The 22,087-nt window shown below is 34.9% G+C and overlaps 1 protein-coding gene across 9 annotated transcripts in view; it reads right to left on the reverse strand.

Moving 5' to 3' along the window:
- PALS2 (protein associated with LIN7 2, MAGUK p55 family member) overlaps positions 1-22,087 on the reverse strand; it is a 117,365-nt gene that overhangs the window by 8,412 nt on the left and 86,866 nt on the right. For all 9 annotated transcript variants that reach the window (XM_032759193.2, XM_032759182.2, XM_058446360.1 and 6 more), the window contains 6 exons: positions 19,255-19,386; positions 17,287-17,386; positions 16,886-16,954; positions 14,335-14,496; positions 5,728-5,930; positions 4,525-4,653 (listed from right to left, as the gene is read on the reverse strand). In XM_032759193.2, the coding sequence (XP_032615084.2) occupies positions 4,525-4,653; positions 5,728-5,930; positions 14,335-14,496; positions 16,886-16,954; positions 17,287-17,386; positions 19,255-19,386 (795 nt within the window). The remainder of the gene's footprint in view (positions 1-4,524; positions 4,654-5,727; positions 5,931-14,334; positions 14,497-16,885; positions 16,955-17,286; positions 17,387-19,254; positions 19,387-22,087) is intronic.

Consider the following 22,087-nt stretch of genomic DNA (forward strand, 5'->3'; position numbering starts at 1 on the left):
GCACACATTCACCTATGTAACAAACCTGCATATCCTGTACATGTATCCTGGAACTTAAAACAAAAGTTGAAGGAAAAAAAAATCTAGTGGGATATATCCTAAGAACAATAAAAGCCTGAAACTTAAAACTTTTCAATAATCATATTGTTAATACAGACATAACTCAGAAATTACATATATGCATGTATTTAGTTTACATTTATATACATGTAAGTTAAGAAATGATGTTAACATCAGCAGGAACCAAGGTTTTCAGGATAAGAGGAAAAAAAGGCAAATACAAAGCCAAAGAAGAATAATGTAAAATTTCATTTGAAGCTATCAAATTGAACTAATGATGTATGTCTTCTAAAAACAAAAAATTTATTTCCTACCTCTGGTTACTGAAAAGGTCTAAAAATAATGTCCAACTAAGTTTAATGTACACCCTTACTGACTGAATTATCTTTAAATGCTATCTCTCACTAAAAGAAACAAGGGCTTCTGGATGGCTGGTTCCAGGTCTGGGCCAGGAAATGTAGAATAATCTAGAACATCTTGTCATATCAGAAAGCAAGGAATTATCAAACACTACTAGAATCATGTTAAAAAGACTCAGAAGCCAAGTTGAATAGGCTCCTACTGCTGAAGACACAACAATTCAAACATTAAAAAGAATAACTGACCTAAATACACAGAGAGGAGGTACTTCAAGTGACTTTAAAACATAGTGATCTCCCTGGCCAACATGGCGAAACCCCATCTCTACTAAAAATACAAAAGTTAGCTGGGTGTGGTGGCACGTGCCTGTAGTCCCAACTACTTGGGAGGCTGAGGCAGGAGAATCGCTTGAACCCGGGAGGCAGAGGTTGCAGTGAGCTGAGACTGCACCACTGCATTCCAGTTTGGCGGCAGAAAAAAAAAAACAAAAAAACCCCATAGTGATCTGACTGTATATACTTAGAGGGATATACTCTAAAGACAGAAAGAAATAGGTAGGGGTTGGGGGGACTGTTCACAGTAATACTAGTGGTGGTTGTGTTGATATACTTATTCCCAGAATGTTGTGTTTGTACTGTAGAATAAAGCAAATGAGCAATTATTTGATATTCTAACATTTCCAGTGTTATGAGAAGGGACATTCAACATAAGAGAAAGGAATTAGACATATAAGATAAAATAAGTTAAATAAAAATCCTGTAATCTTGAATTTGATTGGAAAATATCAGAATAAATTCATGATATATTTTCCTTCAAATATACAAACAGAAAAGCATATATGCTAGCACTGTCCACATAAAAAGGTCTAGCAAAAAGCAGTGATCAACTCTGTGACAATGGGCACTGCTAGTATTATGGTCTTAAAACACTATTTACCCTAAAATAAACCACAGTATCTTGGAAAAATGGCTGATTCCTGGCCTAGAACAGAAAATGTACAAGATGAGCCTGGAACATTTCTTCTACCAGATAGCAAGGAAGCTATCCAAGACTATCAGGGTCATGAAAAAAAAAAAGGTCTCAAGGGCCAACTAGAATAAGCTCCTATTGGTCAATGATGGGACAATCTTAGCATCAATAAGAATAATCACTGCAACAGAATAAAGCACACCAAATAAGTTTGAACATATGTGCTCACGAAACTAAAAAAACAAAGCCAATCTCAGCTGGTCACCTGTTATCTCTAGAGGCTGTTGGGGAATAAACTCATTATTCTGAAAGCTGACCTACAAAGGACAGTATCAAAGATGTATCCTGCCTTTCCTGTATCAACTGTACCTCAGAATAATCAACTACTTGATGAGGAAAAGTTCTTTTTAAGAATTCTAGTTTATAAATGTAGAAAGAATGACAAATTTAGAATACTACCACTTTGCCATCCCTAAAAATATAATTTATCCAAGGCAAAGATCAATAAAGTTTGCTAAAATCAGTAGGTAAAGAGTTACTGAGGAACTTTATAGATGAGGCTAACAACTTCTGACCCCACTGATTAATCTTATGACAAAAAGCCTGACATATGCCTTATGATGTAATAAAACAAGTACCACCTATGAATTATTCTTGCAAAAACCAACCAACCAAAAACCTGAATAACCTGAATCTGTGTCTGACCAACCTCTAGATCGACCTATCAGTTTACAGGAAATAGAAGGGATAGAGGAAAATAATATGATGGGGACAGAATGGGTAAAATCCAGACTATGGAACATGCTGTAGGATAAATGACCTATTTTTTTTTTTTAACAACTAAAGTACAATGTGAAAAGAGAGGGGAGGGAGGGTGGCAGTGAGAATTTACAGATTAAAAGGTACTAAAGGGATGTCTGCTTCTAGCCAAGGTTGTATAACAGGCACCAGACTAACTCTTCCACCTAACAATTAATTTATGGACAAAATGTATGAAACAACACTTTTTAAGACACTATACATCAAGATACTAAAAACAGATCATAGAAAGACAGAAAACAAATGAAGTGAGTCTTATGATTACCCCAGTTTCCTGGCTTGAAAGAGTTTCGCAGTAGGATGGGGAGAGTGAGCCCAGAGGAGCCTACAGGACTCTGAGTTGAGGACAGAGCTGAGTCCAGAGAGACCCAGGTGGCAAGAGTTGGCAGGACGGAATGCCGGAGGGGAAGAGCAGCACAGACAGACTTTGGAGATTTGTAGAAGGTCCCCTTCCAGCATTCAGCTGAAGTACCAACCTGCACATGGGTACAACGACCTGAAGCTGAGAAAGAACCACCAGAGAGGATTAGTGGTACCCAGGAATGGTACCTATTCCCCCTTAGCCAGAACAGAAAACCTCATGACTCAGAGGCCCTGTGGTAGGAGTACCAAATGGGTCTTGCCTTATTTGTGGGGAATAACTGGCCCTAAAATGAGAACTGCTTGGGTCTTACCTAACACATTTAAAAAGTGAGACCTGAAAAAAACAAACTATTTCCAAATAACTGCATCCTAGAACAAAGCTCACAATGTCTGGCATCCAAAGAAAGTTACCAGGATTGCAAAGAAGCAGGAAGATATACCCATAATAAAGAGAAAAATCATTCAATCAAAACCAATCCAGAACTGACTCAAATGTTAGAATCTGCAAAGACATTAAACACTTACTATGTTTCATACATTCAGAAAGTAGAGACATGGATCAACTTGACAAAGAACAAAGAAAACTAATACTACCTGATTTCACGGCATATAATCAAGTCCAGTGAGGGGTAAAGGTGAGAGTGGTAGGGGTAAGGGTTTGGGGAGCAGGTTACAAAGGAGCACAGGGAAATGTGTGGAGATGATGGACATGTTCATTATTTTGGTTGTAATGGCTTTCATGAGTACAAATATGTGGCCAAATTGATCAAGCTGTACATTTTAGGTAGGCACAGCTTATTGTGGGTCAATTATACCTCAATTAAGCTGGCAAAAGATTAGGTGACAACGAGTAAATTCAATGTGTTGATCTTGTTTGAATCCTGATTTGAACAAATCAACAGTAAAAAAAACCAAAAAAACAAAAAAACAAAACAAAAAAAACAAACCTTGGAGAAACTCAAATATAGACTGCATGTAGATGACAGTAAGATACTGCTTATTAATTTTTGTTGTATTAATGGTATGTTTTAAATGTCTTTATCTCTTAGATATAAATACTGAAGTATTTATGGATGACATGATATCAAAGATTTGCTTCAAAATAATTCAAGGTGAGGAGGAAGTGGGGAGGGGTCTAATTAAAACAAGAAATTGCCATGATTATTGAAGCTAGGCGATGGGCATAGGGACTCATTTTTTCCCTCTTTTGTATATATTTTTGAATTTCCATAAGTGAAAAAGGAGAGAGGAAAAAAAGGAAAAAACATGCAATAGAAACTAAACATCAGAACACCCCACTTTACCAATGATAAACCATATAATAAACATGCCTGTTAATGATCTTGGAGCCCAGTTACCCCACTAGTAAAATGAAGGTTGAACACCTTCATTTTATGCATATTTTAATATTGGTCCATTTCATTTTACAAAGGGGAACTAAGCTTTTGATTTAAAATAAAGTGTACTATGATTTTCAAGTAAAAGAACAGTTCCAGATCCTAACTACATCTAATTAATTTTTATTCTGTAGCACCTTATATAGCATGTTTATTTCATAAGCATAATTAGCTAAGAGTTGGCCAGGCATGGTGGCTCACGCCTGTAGTTCCAGCACTTTGGGAGGCCGAGGTGGGCAGATCGCCTGAGGTCAGGAGTTTGAGACCAGTCTGGCCAACATGGTGAAACCCCATCTCTACTAAAAATACAAAAATTAGCCAGGCCTGGTGGCACACACCTGTAATCCCAGCTACTTGGGAGGCTGAGGCAGGAGAATCGCTTGAACCCAGGAGGGGGAGGTTGCAATGAGCTGAGATCGCATCAATGCACTCCAGCCTGGGTGACAAAGCAAAACTCTGCCTCAAAAATAAATAAATAAAAATTAATTAGATAACAGTTAAACATGCTCAAAAGAAAAGGAAAGATTTTAGAAGGAAAATCGTATGGTTAGCTCACGGTCAGAAGCTTGGTAGTGATTCCTGCATCCACCACAGCCTTGTGCATGGCACGTAACGTCTCTAGCTCCGGAGCCGCAATAAATACCACATAGGGCATAAACTCTGATGTCCTCAATACTTTCAGTGCCTGTGTAAAAGAATAATTATAAGCCAATTTATACAATATTAGAAATAGAATTCTGCTACCCTTTAGTATAAATCAAAGGCTGTTTGCACTTGTTCTATGGATTAAAGGACATAACTTAATACCTATCCCTGTTCTGTCCTTCTCATTCCGTATAGTACTTTCTTAAAACAGTGATCCATTTATTTTGTTTTGAACTCAGTCTGTTCCTCTTGAACAAATGAAAATATAAAACAATGATCCAAAAATCATCAAGAGTGATGTAAACTCTTTTTTATGTTAATTGTAGAATTCTGTTAATACTGAAATAGTAGAAATAACCTCAATGTTGATTAATTGGAGAGTAGTTAAATGAATATATGTTCATACTATAAAGCACTATATAGCAATTACAAAAAAAGCTCTACAGTAACTACCATAAAAAGATCTCCAAGAAATAGTACTATTTAATAAAACCCCTGAAGAATCTATATAGAATTTTTCCATTTATGTAAAAAGAAACAACAAAAACAGAAAACCCATTACCTTATATATATTTGTATTTAAGGTACAGTGAAATGACTAGAAAGAGACATAAGAAACTATCAACAATTTTTATCTCTGAGTAGGGAGGTGAGATTGGGCTGAGTGTAGCGGAGTGGGAACAGGTAGGTGAGAGAGAAATATAGAGTGAGAATAAAATGAATAGTGTAGAGGTGTGCATTTGTGTCAGGTAGGAGAGGGAGTGACTTTAATTTTTTATTCTTTATATTGCAGACTTGAGTTTTAAACTTAACATTTCTTAACACAAGCATGTATGCATTACTTGAACAGGTAAATAAATACATACTAAACTTCTACCATAGATCTAATCACACAGTTTCTATTGCCACCCAAGCCTCTGTTGGCTAATTGTTCAGAGATTTATTTAACTAGCTATGTATACATAATAACATTCTCTATCACCCAAAGGTAATGGAAAGAGTCACCTTTCCATCCTGACAAAACAAACAACCCCAACCCAACACCCCCGACACACATGAAAAAAACTCCACAGAAAATAAAATATAAAACGGCTTTGGAATCCAAGCAGCTTACTTGTGGGTTGACATCCAGAATGCAAGTCCGTCCAGTTTGGACAACCTCAAGAATAGAATCAATTTTGGTTCCATAGAGATTTCCTTCATATTCCCCATGTTCCAAATACTTTCCAGCTTTAATATCTGCTTCCATCTCAGATCGTGATACAAACTTATATGCCTGGCCATCTTTTTCATCTTCTCTTGGTTTCCGTGAAGTAACTAAATAAAATAGTGTTAAGATTTTTGTACAAAGAAATTGTAGGGCACAAAAAATAGACTAAAATACATAGGGTGGCTTAACATTTTTCCACTGGGTGCAGCAAACTACAGCCTATGACCAAATCTGATCTGCTTCTCATTTTTGTAAATAAAGTTTTATTGGACCACAGCCATACTCATTTGTTTATGTATATTAAAATGGTGGTAGTAATTGTGACAGACTGTATGGACTACAAAGCCTAAAACTTTACTATGTGGCCCTTTAATAGAAAAAGTTTCTTGATACCTTAGAGGAATATTTTAAGAGGTAGTCCCCCAAATAAAATTTGTATCCAAAAAAATGCTTCTTAAAATCACTTTGAAACTCAAAATATATTTACCTAGCAGCAGAGCCTTCAATGAAGTTCTTAATTATGGTAAATGTTAATAAGCGTGAGGCATGTTGTATCTTTTCAACTGACCAGCATTCTCCTTCTCCTTAGGAATCTATTACATCTTTTCTTTCCATATTAACACTTCCTAACTGCCCCAAAAGGTGAACAAGCAAAGTTCACCTATTCTTAGTTGTAATACCAATTTTGTAAAGTGCAGTTTCACCCACAAATTATCTATCTTTTATCTTACCTCAAAACCAACCCTTTCTTTTAGCTTCCTGTTTGTTGATATTCCCAAATGTTAATTGTTCTATTTTACACTTTAGTGGTAGAGCTAGCCGCCTCATTATTATTATGGTCTATTAACCTCCTCTCCTCTGACCTGACATATTATTTCTGGGAAAATAAGATTGAATAGCTCAAGTCAAAATTTAGAAGTAGGAGATCCTTTTGTCTGATATTTTACAGCTTTGAATACTTTCAGAGACACACAACCCTTTGCAAATTGGTCTGTGCTAGGAACGGTTATTACCATTTTTTAAACTGTTGCAAATGTGTACTCTCTGACAACTCTGTTAACAACAGCTTTGAAGAAGAAAAGTAATTTTCGAGTGTGTTATTTCAAGCTTAGCATTACTCTGGGCTTTGCTGGATCAGATATAAGAAGTATCCTGTTTCTATTAGCTAAGTAGTTGCAGATAACTGATGGAATTATTAAGTACACCAAACTAAACTAAGAAAGTAATCCAAATAAAAAGATGACAGTGTTTTGACTATTTCTAATAAGCATAAGACATAGAAAACTTTTATAAGAACAAAATGAACTTCAAACTCATGCTCAAAAATAAGGGTCAAATGAGATCATTATGTTTAATAGGACTCCTGTTTTCCCCTTGTTTTCTGGCTCAACCTTGAGAGTGGTCGTCTTAGACTACTATGAAGAGTATTTATAAAGTATCTTTGAGAATCTTCAAGATGCTATGATGGCTTTTCATATTTAAAACTGTGTGATCTTTAAGTTTTCTGGAATTAGTCACCAAAGGTGTATAATAAAACTTCTAAGGCAGCTTTTAACTTCCCAAATAAATGCATAATAGGACTTGGTTCAACATTGTGAACATTAATTTTAAAAATCACTTTTTTTTTGGTGAAGTCCTACAGTGAAACCATATAGTGGAACGTGCTACTTGAAATAAATATGTATATGAACATGTATTATCTCTACCTCCATGCTGAGGGAATCTTAATTCTTACAGAAATGTTCTTTAGTTTACAAGTGAATTTTAACTACAATCCTGTTCTCTACTAACACTCCAAAAGACAATCTACGTTGCCACATATTTAAACTGCTTTCCATTTCTAGAACAGAGAAATTAGAACATGAAGGTTTGACTACAACTGATTCCTTAGACTTCTATACTGAGCAACTACATAATGTGATTTTTTAGAAGTAATTTTTTATGATAGGCAAAATTCTTAATTTTAGCTGCTCTTCAAATAATGAAGAAACAATCGACAAAGTAATACTTCATTTGTTAACTAAGCTCAAGATGTCAAGATGTCAATGTTAAATTGAAAACAGGATGCATAACATAGCCTATCTCCCTAAAATAACAATGTTTTTCTATTTTATTTTAGGATCATTTTGTAATATATAAAGAAAGTTAAATCACCTTAATTTTATAACAGAGAAAATTTTAGAAATTCAAAAATATATGGAAAATAAGCAATATACTCCCAAATAACCAATGGATCAAACAAGCAATCACAAATGAAACAAAATACTTTGAGAGGAGATGGTGCTGTTGAAGAGCACAGTTACAGACAGAGCTGATCAGGCTCTTCCAGAGTGTCAGTTGTCCAGCAGCATGTTCATTACCCTGAAGATGTATGATGGTTGAACTAAACCCACTCATTCTAAGAAAAGGTTCTGTCTTGATAATTGTCTTAAAAGCTACCGATGGGAAAAAGATCAGCACTGTGGTGTGCACTGAAGAGCTGAATCATATGGCTAATTCAAACATATTAAGAGCTAACATGGATGGGTTGAAGAATAGGGACAAAATGAGTAAGAGTAAGCAGCACAGTGAAGGGCACTACATTTCTTGATTTCACCAACTAATGGATGAATTGCTATTTCTTCTTTGGTTTTTACTTTTGGTCACAAAGATGGGTTCCCGTTCTGCCATATTAACTGTACTCATGTAAGGTTTAGGGTCATTGTGGAGGGAAGAAGGAACAGTTGTCGTAAGAAGCCAGTTTATTATTTCAGATCTGGCTAATTGGTCTGTGTTGCATAGTTGTATATTCAGGATTACAATTTTAAAGTCTCTGTAGCCATCTACAGAGACATGTATCATTGAACCTATTTATATACATATAAAAAAAACCCACTCAAAACAAAAGTATTTTGAGATGAATGAAAACAAAAACACAGCATACCAAAAACTTTAAGATGCAACTAAGTGCTCAGAGGGAAATTTATAGCTGTGAATGCCTATGTTAAAAAAGATCTCAAATCAATAATCTAATTTTCTATCTAAAAAAAACAGAAAGAGTAAAATAAACCCAAAGTACAAGTAGAAGGAAAATAATAAAGATTATAGCAAAAATTAGAAAGTAGAAAAAATACAGAAAATCAGCAAAGGCAAAATTTGGTTGTCTGAAAAGATCAACAAAATTGACGAATCTTTGCGCGGTGGCTCAAGCCTGTAATCCCAGCACTTTGGGAGGCCGAGGTGGGCAGATCACGAGGTCAGGAGATCGAGATCATCCTGGCTAACACGGTGAAACCCCGTCTCTACTAAAAATACAAAAAATTAGCCGGGCGTGTTGGCGGGCGCCTGTAGTCCCAGCTACTCGGGAGGCTGAGGCAGGAGAATGGCGTGAACCCGGGAGGCGGAGCTTGCAGTGAGCCGAGATTGCGCCACTGCACTCCAGCCTGGGCGACAGAGAGACTCTGTGTCAAAAAAAAACAAAAAACAAAAAAAACCCAAAACAAACAAAGAATAAAAGAGGGAAGACTCAAATTTCTAAAATCAGAAATGAAAGAAAAAACATTACTATGAACCCTGCAGAAATCCTGAAACTGATTAAAAAAACAAATCCAAGTTGACCTTTAACAAGTAAAGAGACTGAATTAATAATCAAAACTTCCCACAAAGAAAAGCCCAGAGTCAAATGGCTTCATGGGTGAATTTCATCAAACATTGAAAGAATTATAATTAATCCTTCACATACTCTTCCCAAACGATGAAAGAGGAAAGAATACTTCACAACTCATTCTATGTGTCCTGAATTACCATATCAAAGCTAGACAATGACATTGCAAGGAATGAAAACTGTAGACCAATATCCCTTATAAATACAGATGCAAAAATCCTTACAAATTACAAGCAACTGAATCTAGAAGTATACAAAAAAAGATGGCACATCATAACCAAATGGAATTTACCACAAAAAGACAAGGTTGGTTCAATATATAAAAATCAATGAATGTAATACATCATACCAACAGAAGACAATAAAAAACAAAAATCATATGAACCATTAACAAAAAAAAGCATTTGGCAAGATCTAGTACCCTTTCTTGGTAAAAAGCCAATAAAGCAGGAACAGAAGGGAACTTCTCCAATCTGATGAAAGGCATCTATGAAAAACCCACAGCTAAAATGCAAAGATTGAATGCTTTCTCCTTTCTCCTTAAGATCACGAACAAGACAAGGATGCTCACTTTTGCCACTTCTATTACACTATTACTCATTACACTGCAGGTTCTAGTTGAGGCAAGTAGACAAGACAAAGACATAAACAGCACCCAGATTGGAAAGAAACAAGTAAAACGATCTCTATTTGCAGATGACATGATTTTGTATATAGAAAATCCTGAGGAACCCACACAAAAAAAATCATCATTAGAATCAATGAAGTCAATAAGGCTAAAAGACAAAGACAACACACAAAAATCAGTTTATTTCTATACACTAGCAAGGAACAATCCAAAAAGGAAATTAAGAAAATACTTTTTGCTATAGAATAAAAAAGAAAAAAATACTCAGGAATAAATGTGACACAAGCAGCATAACATTTGTACAATGAAAACCATAAACAGCACTAAAATGAAGACCTAAATAAATGGAAAGACATCTATGCTCATAGACTGGAAGAATTAATACTGTTAAGATAGCACCTGTAATCCCAGCACTTTGGGAGGCTGAGGCAGGCAGACCACCTGACATCAGGAGCTCGAAACCAGCCTGGCCAACATGGTGAAGGCAAGTCTCTACTGAAAATACAAAAAAAATTAGCCAGGCAGGATGGTGGGTGCCTGTAATCCCAGCTACTGGGGAGGCTGAGGCAGGAGAATGGCTTGAATCCAGGAGGTGGAGGCTGCAGCGAGCCGAGATCACGCCATTGCACTCCAGCCTGGGCGACAAACAAAACAAAACAACACAAAACAACACAACACAACAAAACAACAAAACAAAACAAGATGGCAGTAGTCCTCAAGGCCAAGTTACTGGCATTTCTATATAAATTATAAGATAAGCTTCCAATTGCTGCAGAAAAGGTAGCTAGAATTCAATATAATCCCTCTTAAAATTCTAGCTACCTTTTCTGCAGAAACTGGAAGCTTATTTTGTAATTTATATAGAAATGTCAGGAACCCAGAAGAGCCAAAACAAGCTGCAAAAGAAAGAACAAGTTGGGAAGGTTCACAATTCCTGGTTTTGAAACTTAATACAAATATACAGTAATCGAGACAATGTGGGACTGGTGTAAGGACAGACATCTAGGTTAATGGAACAGAACTGAGGGTTTATAAATAAATCTTCACATTTACAATCAACTGATTTTCAAAAAGGTGGCAAGACAATTCACTGGAGGAAAGAACTATTCTTTTTGACAAATTGTGTTGTGACAACTGGATAAGTGCAAGCAAAAGAATAAAGTTGGAACCCCCTCCTCACATTCGACACAAAAATGAACACAAAATTGATCATATAATCTGCATGTAAGAGTCAGTAGTATAAACTCTTAAAATAAAATACAGGAGTAAAATTTTGTGGCCTTGGGTTAGGGAAAGCCTTGATATGGTACCATATTTGATATGATATGAAAAGCATGTGAACAAAAGATATATAAAATTGGACTTCATCAAAATGAAAAACTTTTGTATATCAAAGGACACCATCAAAAATATGAGAAGTCAACAAAGAATGACAGATAATATTAATATGTGCAAATCATATATCTAATAAGGAACCTGTACCCAGAATATAATATGACCTCCTCTTACAGCTTAAGAAAAAGACAAATAACCTAACTGAAAAATGGGCAACCGGTTTGAACAGACATTCCTCCAGAGAAAATATATAAATGGCAAATATGTACATGAAAAGTTGTTTGACATGATCAGACATTAGGGAAATGCAAATGAGGACCAAAATGAGACACAACTTTACACCCACTAGGATGACTATAATCAAAAAGCCAGATGACAAATGTTGGTGAGGATGTAGAAAAACTGGAAACTTCATATGCTGCTGGGATTGTGAAAGGGTATATACACAGCTGCTGTGGAAAACAGTGTGGAAGTTCTTCTAAAGGCTAAACATATAGTCACCATATAATCTACAAATTCCATTCCTAGGTATATACCCAAGAGAAATAGGCATATGTCCACACAAATACCTGTATACAAATGCTGATTGCAGCATTATTCACAATAGCTAAAAATAAAACAGTCCAAATGTCCATCAACTGATGAATATATAAATAAAATGTGGTATAGCCATATAATAATCACTTAGCAAGGAAAAGAAAATAAGTACTAATACATGCTGCAACACAGATGAGATCCGACATGTTAAGAAGCCAGTCACAAAATACCACATATTGTATAACTCCAATATATAAAATGTCCAAAATAAGCAAATCTATTTTGACAGAAAGATTCATGATTGCTCCTGGCAGCAGGGGGGTGAGGAGGTTGGTGGGAAATGGGTACAGAGATTCTTTTGGCGATGATGATGTTGTAACAGCTTTTGAATTTTACAATCCAGAATTCTATTCTCAGCTGATTAGTTAAATAAAGGGCAGAAAATATACATTGTAAAACACAAAGATGCAGACATTACATTCCACATACAGGAGGATGTACCCCAGCTAAACAAGGTGATAAACCAAGAAGAGAAAGAATGGGATCCAGGAACAACAGCTTTAACCCAGGATAACAACAAAGGGAACTACTCCAGTGTTAACAGCTGGGCAGCCAGAGAGACAGCATGTAGTCCTCACTGAAGCAGAAAGACAGACGGTTCTGAGACAGAGGTCTCCAGGAAAAAAAAAAAAGAACCTGACTTACTGGATAAACAATTCTTTAGTTTAAAAAACAACAAAAAACTGTATACACATATATATATAATCAGGTAGTATAAGGAAAAACAGAACTCCAGAGATTCCTGGGTCACAGAAGGGGAAAGGGCTGTTCAAGAAAGTAAAATTGAACTGACTGAAAATATAGCTATCTGTATACTGGAAGGACAGTCAGGAAGTCAACAGATAAGGCCTAAACTGGATAAAGCAGGAAACAGCAGACTAAAGACATTATTAAGAAATATGGAACACAACCAAAAGAAATAGCAACAACAATGAAAAGTGATTGTTTTTCATAAGTGAGCCAGTGGTGAGGCAGGGGAAGAGAAGGGGTTATTTTTTTCCCCATTATGTGTCTTTAAGAACTACTTGCTGAAAATATTGGGCACATATTAATTTGATAAAAGTGAAAAACTTTTTACTTCACAATTGCAGCTTTAACATACTTTGATTACAGTGAAGTTTTTGTTCTGTTAACCACTTTACTAGGATTTGTCTAAATTTAGTGATTTACAATGCCTGCAGTAGAATCAGAAGACCTACCCTGAAGGGATTATAAGTAGCACATGGGGGCAATGACAAGGCTATTTCCCTAACTTTTAAGAATTTTAGCAATAAGAGTACTCACTGAGAATTAAACCCAAAATATATCGGACAAAACCAGGGAAACTCTAAAATTCAATTAAAAGAGATGGGGTTAAAGTTAGCCTAGGATTTGACTCAAAATAGCTTAAAGGCATTAATATACCTAAAGGAATGCCGTGTTAAAAGGGGGCTTGGTCAGAAATAGAAGCATAGCAAAGGGAATTATGAAAGCAACGTTAGCTTATCTCCTGCTTTCTTCAAGGGAGAGAACATCTAAGTTCACAAGTAAAGATTCATGTATTTCAGAAACAAAGACAAATGTATATTAGTCCCTACAGTCAGAGACAAATGTGTATTAGTCACTACAGTAAGTCACTAACATCATCCAATTCCTTGATCTAATTCCATTCTCATCAAGCATACTTCTGACGTGATTATTTAACTTTCTATGTAAATATGCAAATAGAGAAATGAATGCAAAGACCATAAAATGAGTGCTTGGTTCACTTAATGGTTATACTTCTCATCAGTACTATTTTATTCTATACATCAGACTTTGTAACCTTAATGAATGCTGCCTGCAGTAAAAGATGAATCACTCTTGATGTGCTATCAAAAATCAGGTTTATGACCTTGCACGACTGAGAGCTACAAGCCAGGCCATGTAAGTTCACACAGCTGTTGTCACACTGGGTATGTCCAAGGGTCAGAAGCTTTCCCCTTTTCTTTACACTAAAATGGTTGAAAAATCCAACTTTTTAGACAGACATCAGTACAAGAAAATCCTAAATGCCTATCTTGCCACAAGTCTTAAATGTAGGCATTTAATTTTAACATTTCTGAACTGAATAGTTTAGAGAAGCACTTGCCACCAGACAGCAAGCCAACAGCACTGCAGCACTATTTCAAGGCAGCTATAGAATTACTAAATTTTTCAATGTCTTTTACTTGCCATAAAGAAAACTTATTTGGGAATAGCAATAACTAATGATAATAATCCCCCTTTCCTCCATATGCCCATACTCTTTCCTGCCAGTTGCATAGCAAGGAAAACACAGAAAACTTACATGGCACCGTAGTTCCAAATCTAGTGGGATTCAATACTATGAACCTGTTTTTCAAGCTTCTTCGGCCTACACCTTGAGCTCCTATCAATACTAATGTTTTTCTCTGGAAGGGAGGCATTTTGGCTACCTCCTCATATATCTGGATTTCATGACGATCAAATTCTAAATGGAAAAAGGAAATGGGAATACAAAGTCAACTTTTATATACATGAAAGAAATCTCTGCAATTCTGTCTAGTAATGGCTTAGCTGTCTTGATAGTTAAATATCACTTGACTTGCAACCACTTAGCATAGATTTGTTTTTACAAATTTGGTAAAGTACAATAAATAATAATTATTTTATTATTGTTTTTAAGACCCAGGGTAGAGTATAGTGGTGCAATCTTAGCTCACTGTACCCTTGAACTCCTGGGCTCAAGGAAGTCTCCCGAGTAAATGAAACCACAGGCATGAGCCATCATACCCAGCTAATTTTTAATTTTTTTTTTGTAGAGATGGGATCTTGCTATGTTGCCCAGGCTGGTCTCAAACTGCTGGCCTCAAGTGATCCTCCTGCCTCAGCCTCCCAAAGTGCTGGGATTATAGGCATGAGCCACTGGGCCTGTCCCAGTAAATTATTTTATATCTTGCTTTAAACATCTGGTTCCATCCATTTGCCCTTAAAAATTTGTCTAATCGGGCTGGGCATGGTGGCTCATGCCTGTAATCCCAGCACTTTCGCAGGCCGAGGTGGGTGAATCACGAGATCAAGTGATTGAGACCATCCTGGCCAACATGGTGAAACCTCGTCTCTACTAAAAAAATACAAAACATTAGCTAGGCGTGGTGGTGCGTGCCTGTAGTCCCAGCTACTCGGGAGGCTGAGGCAGGGGAATCACTTGAACCCAGGAAGTGGAGACTGCAGTAAGCCGAGATCACGCCACTGCACTCCAGCCTGGTGACAGAGCGAGACTCCGTCTCCAAAAAACAAACAAAAAAAATTTATCTAATCAAGCTAGAAAAATTCTATGTTTTATCCTTATTTATCAGAGATTTTATCCACTGAAACTTATTATCAATTTGTTAGTAAAAATCCTTTAATATAAGTAATCAAATTACAAACCAGTATATATAGAAAGCATGTATCAAATACCGAGGACAGGAGTAAACCTAGTGTGGTTGCTTAAGTAAGTTCCACGGAACGAGTGACCTTTCAATTATATAAATGAATAAATATTGTATGGCAAATCTACAATTATCAGTTTGATTAGAAAATTCAACATACTGACATTTACTGACAACATACATTTAAATATTAAGATTTTGAAATTTACATATAAAATAAATTTTAGATCCAACTGTTTTCTCTAGAAACATAACCCAAAATTATAATCTTAGTCGATGGGAAAATTACAAATTTTCTATTTTGCAAAAAAGCCTTATGGGCATATATTTTATGAATAATAGGGCCAAAGTGATGATTTGAAATATTATATTACCTGTTAATACTGTAACTCTCCATCTGTAGTAATAACACTCCCTCCTTAGCTTATTATCCTAATAACAACTCTTTCTTTGCATAATTTCCCCACAGTAGATTAAACCAATACTAAGAGAAAACAAAGCTACTTCTTCCTTCTATATTATTTTCTTTTATGGTGTGCCATTTAGTTTATTACCAGCATAGAGGTAGCTCTGAAGTCAAGAAAGTACTTTTAAAATTGCCAACTCCTTTGATTAAGCCTCCAGAAATTTCTGACTCATAGAGCTGCTTTTTTACTTCTGTCATCCTCTGCAACTGGGAAGAATAAATATAGTAGTTTCCATTCTTTCCCTTCCTCCCTGTTTATTTATTTTTAATAGCAAATGAGTAGCCAATCCAGGTCTGGGGTCTTTATTTTACATTGTTTTTAAAAATCTTTTCAGCTTTATTGAGGTATAACTAACAGGAATTGTATATAAAGTGTACAACTTGATGTTTTCATGACTGTGTACAATGTGAATGATTACCACAATCAAGCTATTAAACATATCCATCACCTCACATAGTTACCACTTCTTTCTTTTTAAAAATATTTCTTTCTGTATGACTAAAAGATTTAAGACAGAATTCTATTAGATCAGACTAAGATTTATTTGGTTGAGTGCTATTTTTCTAAAAGTATCATGGTCAGTGTTATGGCAGGATACAGTTGCCCTTAAACATAACTCTTTTAACATCTTGACAAAGGCATTCTACCCTTTAAAAATGGCACATAAATTACTATTTCAAAATTCTCTGGACAAATAGTTTCAATTACGATACTGCTTCTTCATTAAGACAAGCAAAAATCTTAACCAATTTGTTTTGTATTGTAAACTATACTCACAAAATAAAGCACATGGTAGTATATATAATGTGGGTTTTAAATAATTTATATTATATTGCACCATGTGTTCATATGTCAGCCCCTTGCAACTAGGTACTAATCTGAATTACATTCACTTAAAGCTGTATATTGAGAGTTTATGCCACACTAAATGACATACAGCTACTTCACTTGGACTTCTCAAAAAGTATTTAAAACCTACCTGCATTTCTGGTTGTGAGATACATCATCTTTTTCTTTTTTTTGCTACTTATAGTTCCACAAAAAGGTCCTGAAGGATGATAAAACAAATATAACTTAAGCAGTACGTCAGAATATGAAAAAATTGCCCTATAATATTTTATAGGGGTGGGAGAATTATCTCCCCAATGTTGCATCCTAGGAAGCAAAAGAGGGTGGGGGTGAGTTAAGCCACTGAATTTTGATACTCTACCAGCAGGTGGCAGAACGGGATCAAAAAGATTACTTATGAGAGAGAGAAAGCAGAGGGAGGGATTCATTCTAGACATATTTTAAATAAATGCATTTGCTTATTTAGACAAAAGAGACAAAGAAAGGTGGTCACAAAGGACTGCTTGTTACTTATTGTGTCGAGCTCATCACCTGAATTGTCCCAGTCTCTTCTAACAAATGCCTTTCTCTTCTCTTCCAGGAACTGGCTTGGAATGAGACCAGCGCTTCCTCCCTCTTTTACATGGCTAGCCTAGAATCAAATTAATGAATTGTACATCTCAGTGACCAAAATTTGAGACCATATTCTATTAAGTAGGACAAGCAGTGGTCAGTAAAAAAAGTCACATTTGCTCTTAAAAACAACTTTGAGATTTAAATCCATAGCATTGTCAGTTAAGATATTTAAACAATTCAGCACTGAGGAATCAACTGGCACCTAAAATTCTTCATATCTGTCATCTGGTAGTGAAAAAGTTTTAGCAAATTAAATTGCTAAAACTTCTTATTTATGATACTAAGTTAGAAAAGGAAAATGGTATTCTAAATAAGATGTATTAACAGGACATTTTATCTAGCAACCTTTAGTAAGACATTTACTGTCAACCTTAATCCCACTATGTTGGTATTTCAGGCCAAATCAAATGAAAAGGAGATACTATGTGGAATATAAAGTGTAGATTTTAATTTATGCTACCAGGAGCCTGAATATCCCAAGAGTTTGTAAATTTAAACTAGGCGAAACTTCACCTAATGTAAAATAGCTAACTTTTAAAATAAGCTCCAAAGAGAAATATTTTAAAATAGTGGCTGGAGAACTGGCTGTCAGTGGTTTATCTCACAAAGTTAGTATTTCTATCCTTACAACTAGCATAGAAAATCTAGTATAACTTTTAGCAATTAAAATCCTGAAAAACAGAATTAAAGTAATCAACCATCAAAATGCAGGGAGAAATTGAGAGAATGGTGACAGGTTAGAAGAGAAAACTAAGAGATCGTATTCATAGGAAAAAGAAAAAAGAAGGAAAACTGGAATAATTCAATAAAGGAAACAGCCACAGAGAGATTTTTTAAATAAGGGATCTAAAAAAAGTTCAGGGGAAACCTCTTGAAATCATGGATTCTGTTTAATTTACCCATTTCTTAGCTGTCTCAACACATAGTGCACTTATACATAATGTTGTAATTTAAATTTAAGGACACGTTAGTAAGATTGTTCTCATTCTGTGATTTGCTTCTCCTTAGAAGTAGATCTATATTTTAGAGCTAATGTGAGTTACCACCATCTCAGTTAATTTTAGAATTTGGTGCTAAGTCCTGGATCCTTTCCTCTTACTTCTTGTTCTTTAGTAAAACTCTCATTTGCTTTGATAGTTTAAGGCATTTCAGACTTCCTGACTTGTCAGTTTTTCCAGTTCTGAATATTGTGGTTGTTAGCTACTCTAAACAATTACAAAAACAGAATAATTACTGCTGCTAGGGGTTTCTGAAAGCTACAGTAGGAGAAGAAAAAAGAATACCATTAAACAGATCTTCTGAAAAAAGGAGGGAAAAATGCAGTGATAATACACATCTCTTTCCATACACACAGATTTTAATCCAAAACCAAACAAAACTGATAGAGTGAACCTCCATTTCCCAATATTTCATTAGAAGGGAGCAAATAGACATTAAGACCTTAAGAAATTATGCTTTACTTGCTATGAACGAACACAAGGGAGAGGAGACAAGAGACACGCTTATTTCACAGTAAAAGTCTCCTACTTAAAATAAACAAAACCCAAGTATCCTTTGAAAAGGGATGACCCAAGTGAGTTCTTCTTGGCCAACAGCGTATTTTAATGCAATTACCCATGTGAAAAAAAAACCAATTGGTCTCATCCCTAAACCAATGCGTTAGTGCCACAGGCTGGTTAATTCTGCACTTATTAAGAGCTACTTGCAAATTCCCTCCCAATTTGATCTTATGTCCACAAAATTAGTAGCCATGAAGCAGGAGCTGTTCATGTGGGAAAAATCATTGTAACAAATGCTAATATTCTTCCTGAATATTCAGATATTGATCAGATCTAAGATTAAAATTAGAAACGTAGTTGAGGAACTTCTGAGAAGCATACTAACCTGCCACCAATTTGGATCTTCTCTATTTACAATCTGAAGAATTTCTCCTTTGGAAAACTTCAATCCTGCTTCTTTGCAAGGTATTAGGTTATCATTGTATGGATTATAATCAAAATGACACTTCACAAATACCTAAAACACACAGCACAATTAAAAATACTATAGTTGTATCACTTGCCACTGAATTTAAAAAATCCTTGTCAAACCACTCTGATTTAACTGTAACTGACAATGTATTTAGTACTTCAGATAATGCACTTGTCTCTCATAAATGGAAATCAGGTTATTAGAATATTAAGAGATTTTGGTATCAGAAAGATAATAAAACTTCATTTCTACTTTAATATCTAACTTTAAATCAACAGGAGTTTGGTAATCATTCTATCCCACCATTCTTCCACTTTTCTTCAATCTTTTCACTTGATTTTCCAATCAACACTGCATAATTTTTAATGCAAGTAAATGCTATGATCCAATTAACATCCTGAAATAATACAGGTAGTTGATTTAAGATATATATTTCAGATGTATCAGAACTCTGTGAAAAGGCCCTGAAACCAAAATTAAACAATAAAAGTTGATGTTGAAGTCAGATATGAAATATATTTGGTAGCCTTACTTTTTTTGAATCATCTTGCTCTGATTTATATGCTCATCTTAAATTTAAATGATCAACATTAAATTCATTGTAAGACAAAAACTGAAAAAGTCTCGAAACTATTTTCCATTTTAAATTCATTTGTGTATACACATTTCTTTTACATTTGCATTATTAATAAAAGTATGTCAGTTAACACTGTTAGTTATGATCTCCAAAATTTGGACTATTTTGCTTATTTGCTTTAATTTAAATTCTAATTAAATTATGCATTTTTGGTATTTGATGGAAGTTTCAGACCAATTGCTTTCTTTCTTTTTTTTTTTTTCAGATGGAGTCTCACTCTTTCACCCAGGCTGGAGTGCAGTGGCGTGATCTCTGCTCACTGCAACCTCCGCCTCCCAGGTTCAAGTGATTCTCCTGCCTCAGCCTCCCAAATAGCTGAAATTACAGGCGTGTGCCACCACGCCTGGCTAATTTTTGTATTTTTAGTAGAGATCGGGTTTCACCATGTTGGCCAGGCTGGTCTCGAACTCCTGATCTCAAGTGATCTGCCCACCTTGGCCTCCCAAAGTATGGGGATTACAGGCATAAGCCACTGTGCCCAGCCCAATTGCTTTCTTAAAACAGAATTGTTTTATACGTATTTATAGAAATTCAAATGTTATCTTCTAAAGAATTGCCTTAGCATTAATCAGCATGTAAACTTTAATAAGCAAGAAAGCACACAATTAGTCAAAATAACAATGTTCTTTTTCTATTTGTTTATCATACTTCTGTAACCAACAAAATTCAAATAACACAAGTAGACATATTAGTGTGGTAAAAGTATTGTGATCGATGCATACAAAATAATTTTAAAATAAATCTGGGAACATGTAATAAAATCTTATTTATAATTAGATGATTTTCATAGCATTCAGAACATTTTCAACTACTCTAGAAAAGCTAAATATTAATCCTTAAATCAGTAGGTCAATAATTTTTTTCCTGATATATAATTTTAAATCTAAAAAGCAAGCACGCAAACATTAAGATTGCTAAAGTGTGACAATTGGCTAACTTGATAATGTCATGCAGCTCCATGTTTTGACAACGGGGAAAAAACCAAAATAATTAAATTTAATCAAAGGAAATTTAGTTGGCGGATAAGACAGAAAAATGAAGTACCAGAGAATGTTCTGGAATGACAGCATACCTGATGGATGTGTGCTGGATGCCTCTCCATATTGATGCAACTCTAAAAATATATTTGTAATTGCATAAATAAAGCCAGACTTTTAATTTATAATAAATTAAGAAAATATAAACAAACTACTAGACCATTTTATTACTTCACTCATTTGGTAAGGCAACTACCTCCCTAATTAACTGTCCACAAAGTATAATACCTGCAAGTTATAAATGATAGAACAACAAGCTAAAGGTATTTGAGATCAGGCAGAGAAAAAGGATTGGTATGCAAAGTTATAAAAATACCTGCATACTCCTTACTTCTCAAGAAAGATGCAGTGATTGAAGAATATCAAGAGAATCCTGTCATCTAACCATGAATGTGATTACCATTCTTATGTGTGGAACAGAATATATTTTGTAACCATAAAGCTCAGACTTTACAAGATAGTCCAAATTTCAAATATTCATTCCTCCAACATCTAATTGTTAATGGAAATGCCATTATCTGTGGAATACAAACCACATCTCTCAAAGGTAAAAGATTTATAGAACAACTTCTATTTTTTTTCATTTATTAAAGTAGTTTTAGAACATTACTGCTACGGTCAAAAACTCAGATTAACCTGATTTTACTTTGAACTTTGAAAATTTGTCTGAAAAATCAATTAACCCAACCTTTGATCTAACCATTTTGTAATGACTCTAAAACCATTAAAGATATGAATAGATTTAGTATAATTATATTTTATTAAATGCAATTTAAAGTGTTGCACTTATAGGCTATGAATGTTAACCGTTCATTCATCATTAACTAAACACCACCTACTAAAACATTTCTCTTTCATATTCTTATTACTAAAAAGAACTGAATGACCAAAACAATTTAAAGTACAAAGAAAAGGAAGTACAAATGGCTTTTAAGCATAGGAGATGTTCAACAACCTCACTCAGAGTAGAAATACAAATTAAAACTACTTTATAACTTTTTTTCCTATCAGATTAGCAGAAATCCTTGTATTTTATAACATTCTATAAAAGAACTGTGGGTTAATAGGCATT

This window comes from Hylobates moloch, unplaced genomic scaffold (assembly GCF_009828535.3).
Source record: "Hylobates moloch isolate HMO894 unplaced genomic scaffold, HMol_V3 SCAFFOLD_1, whole genome shotgun sequence".
NCBI lineage: Eukaryota > Metazoa > Chordata > Mammalia > Primates > Hylobatidae > Hylobates > Hylobates moloch.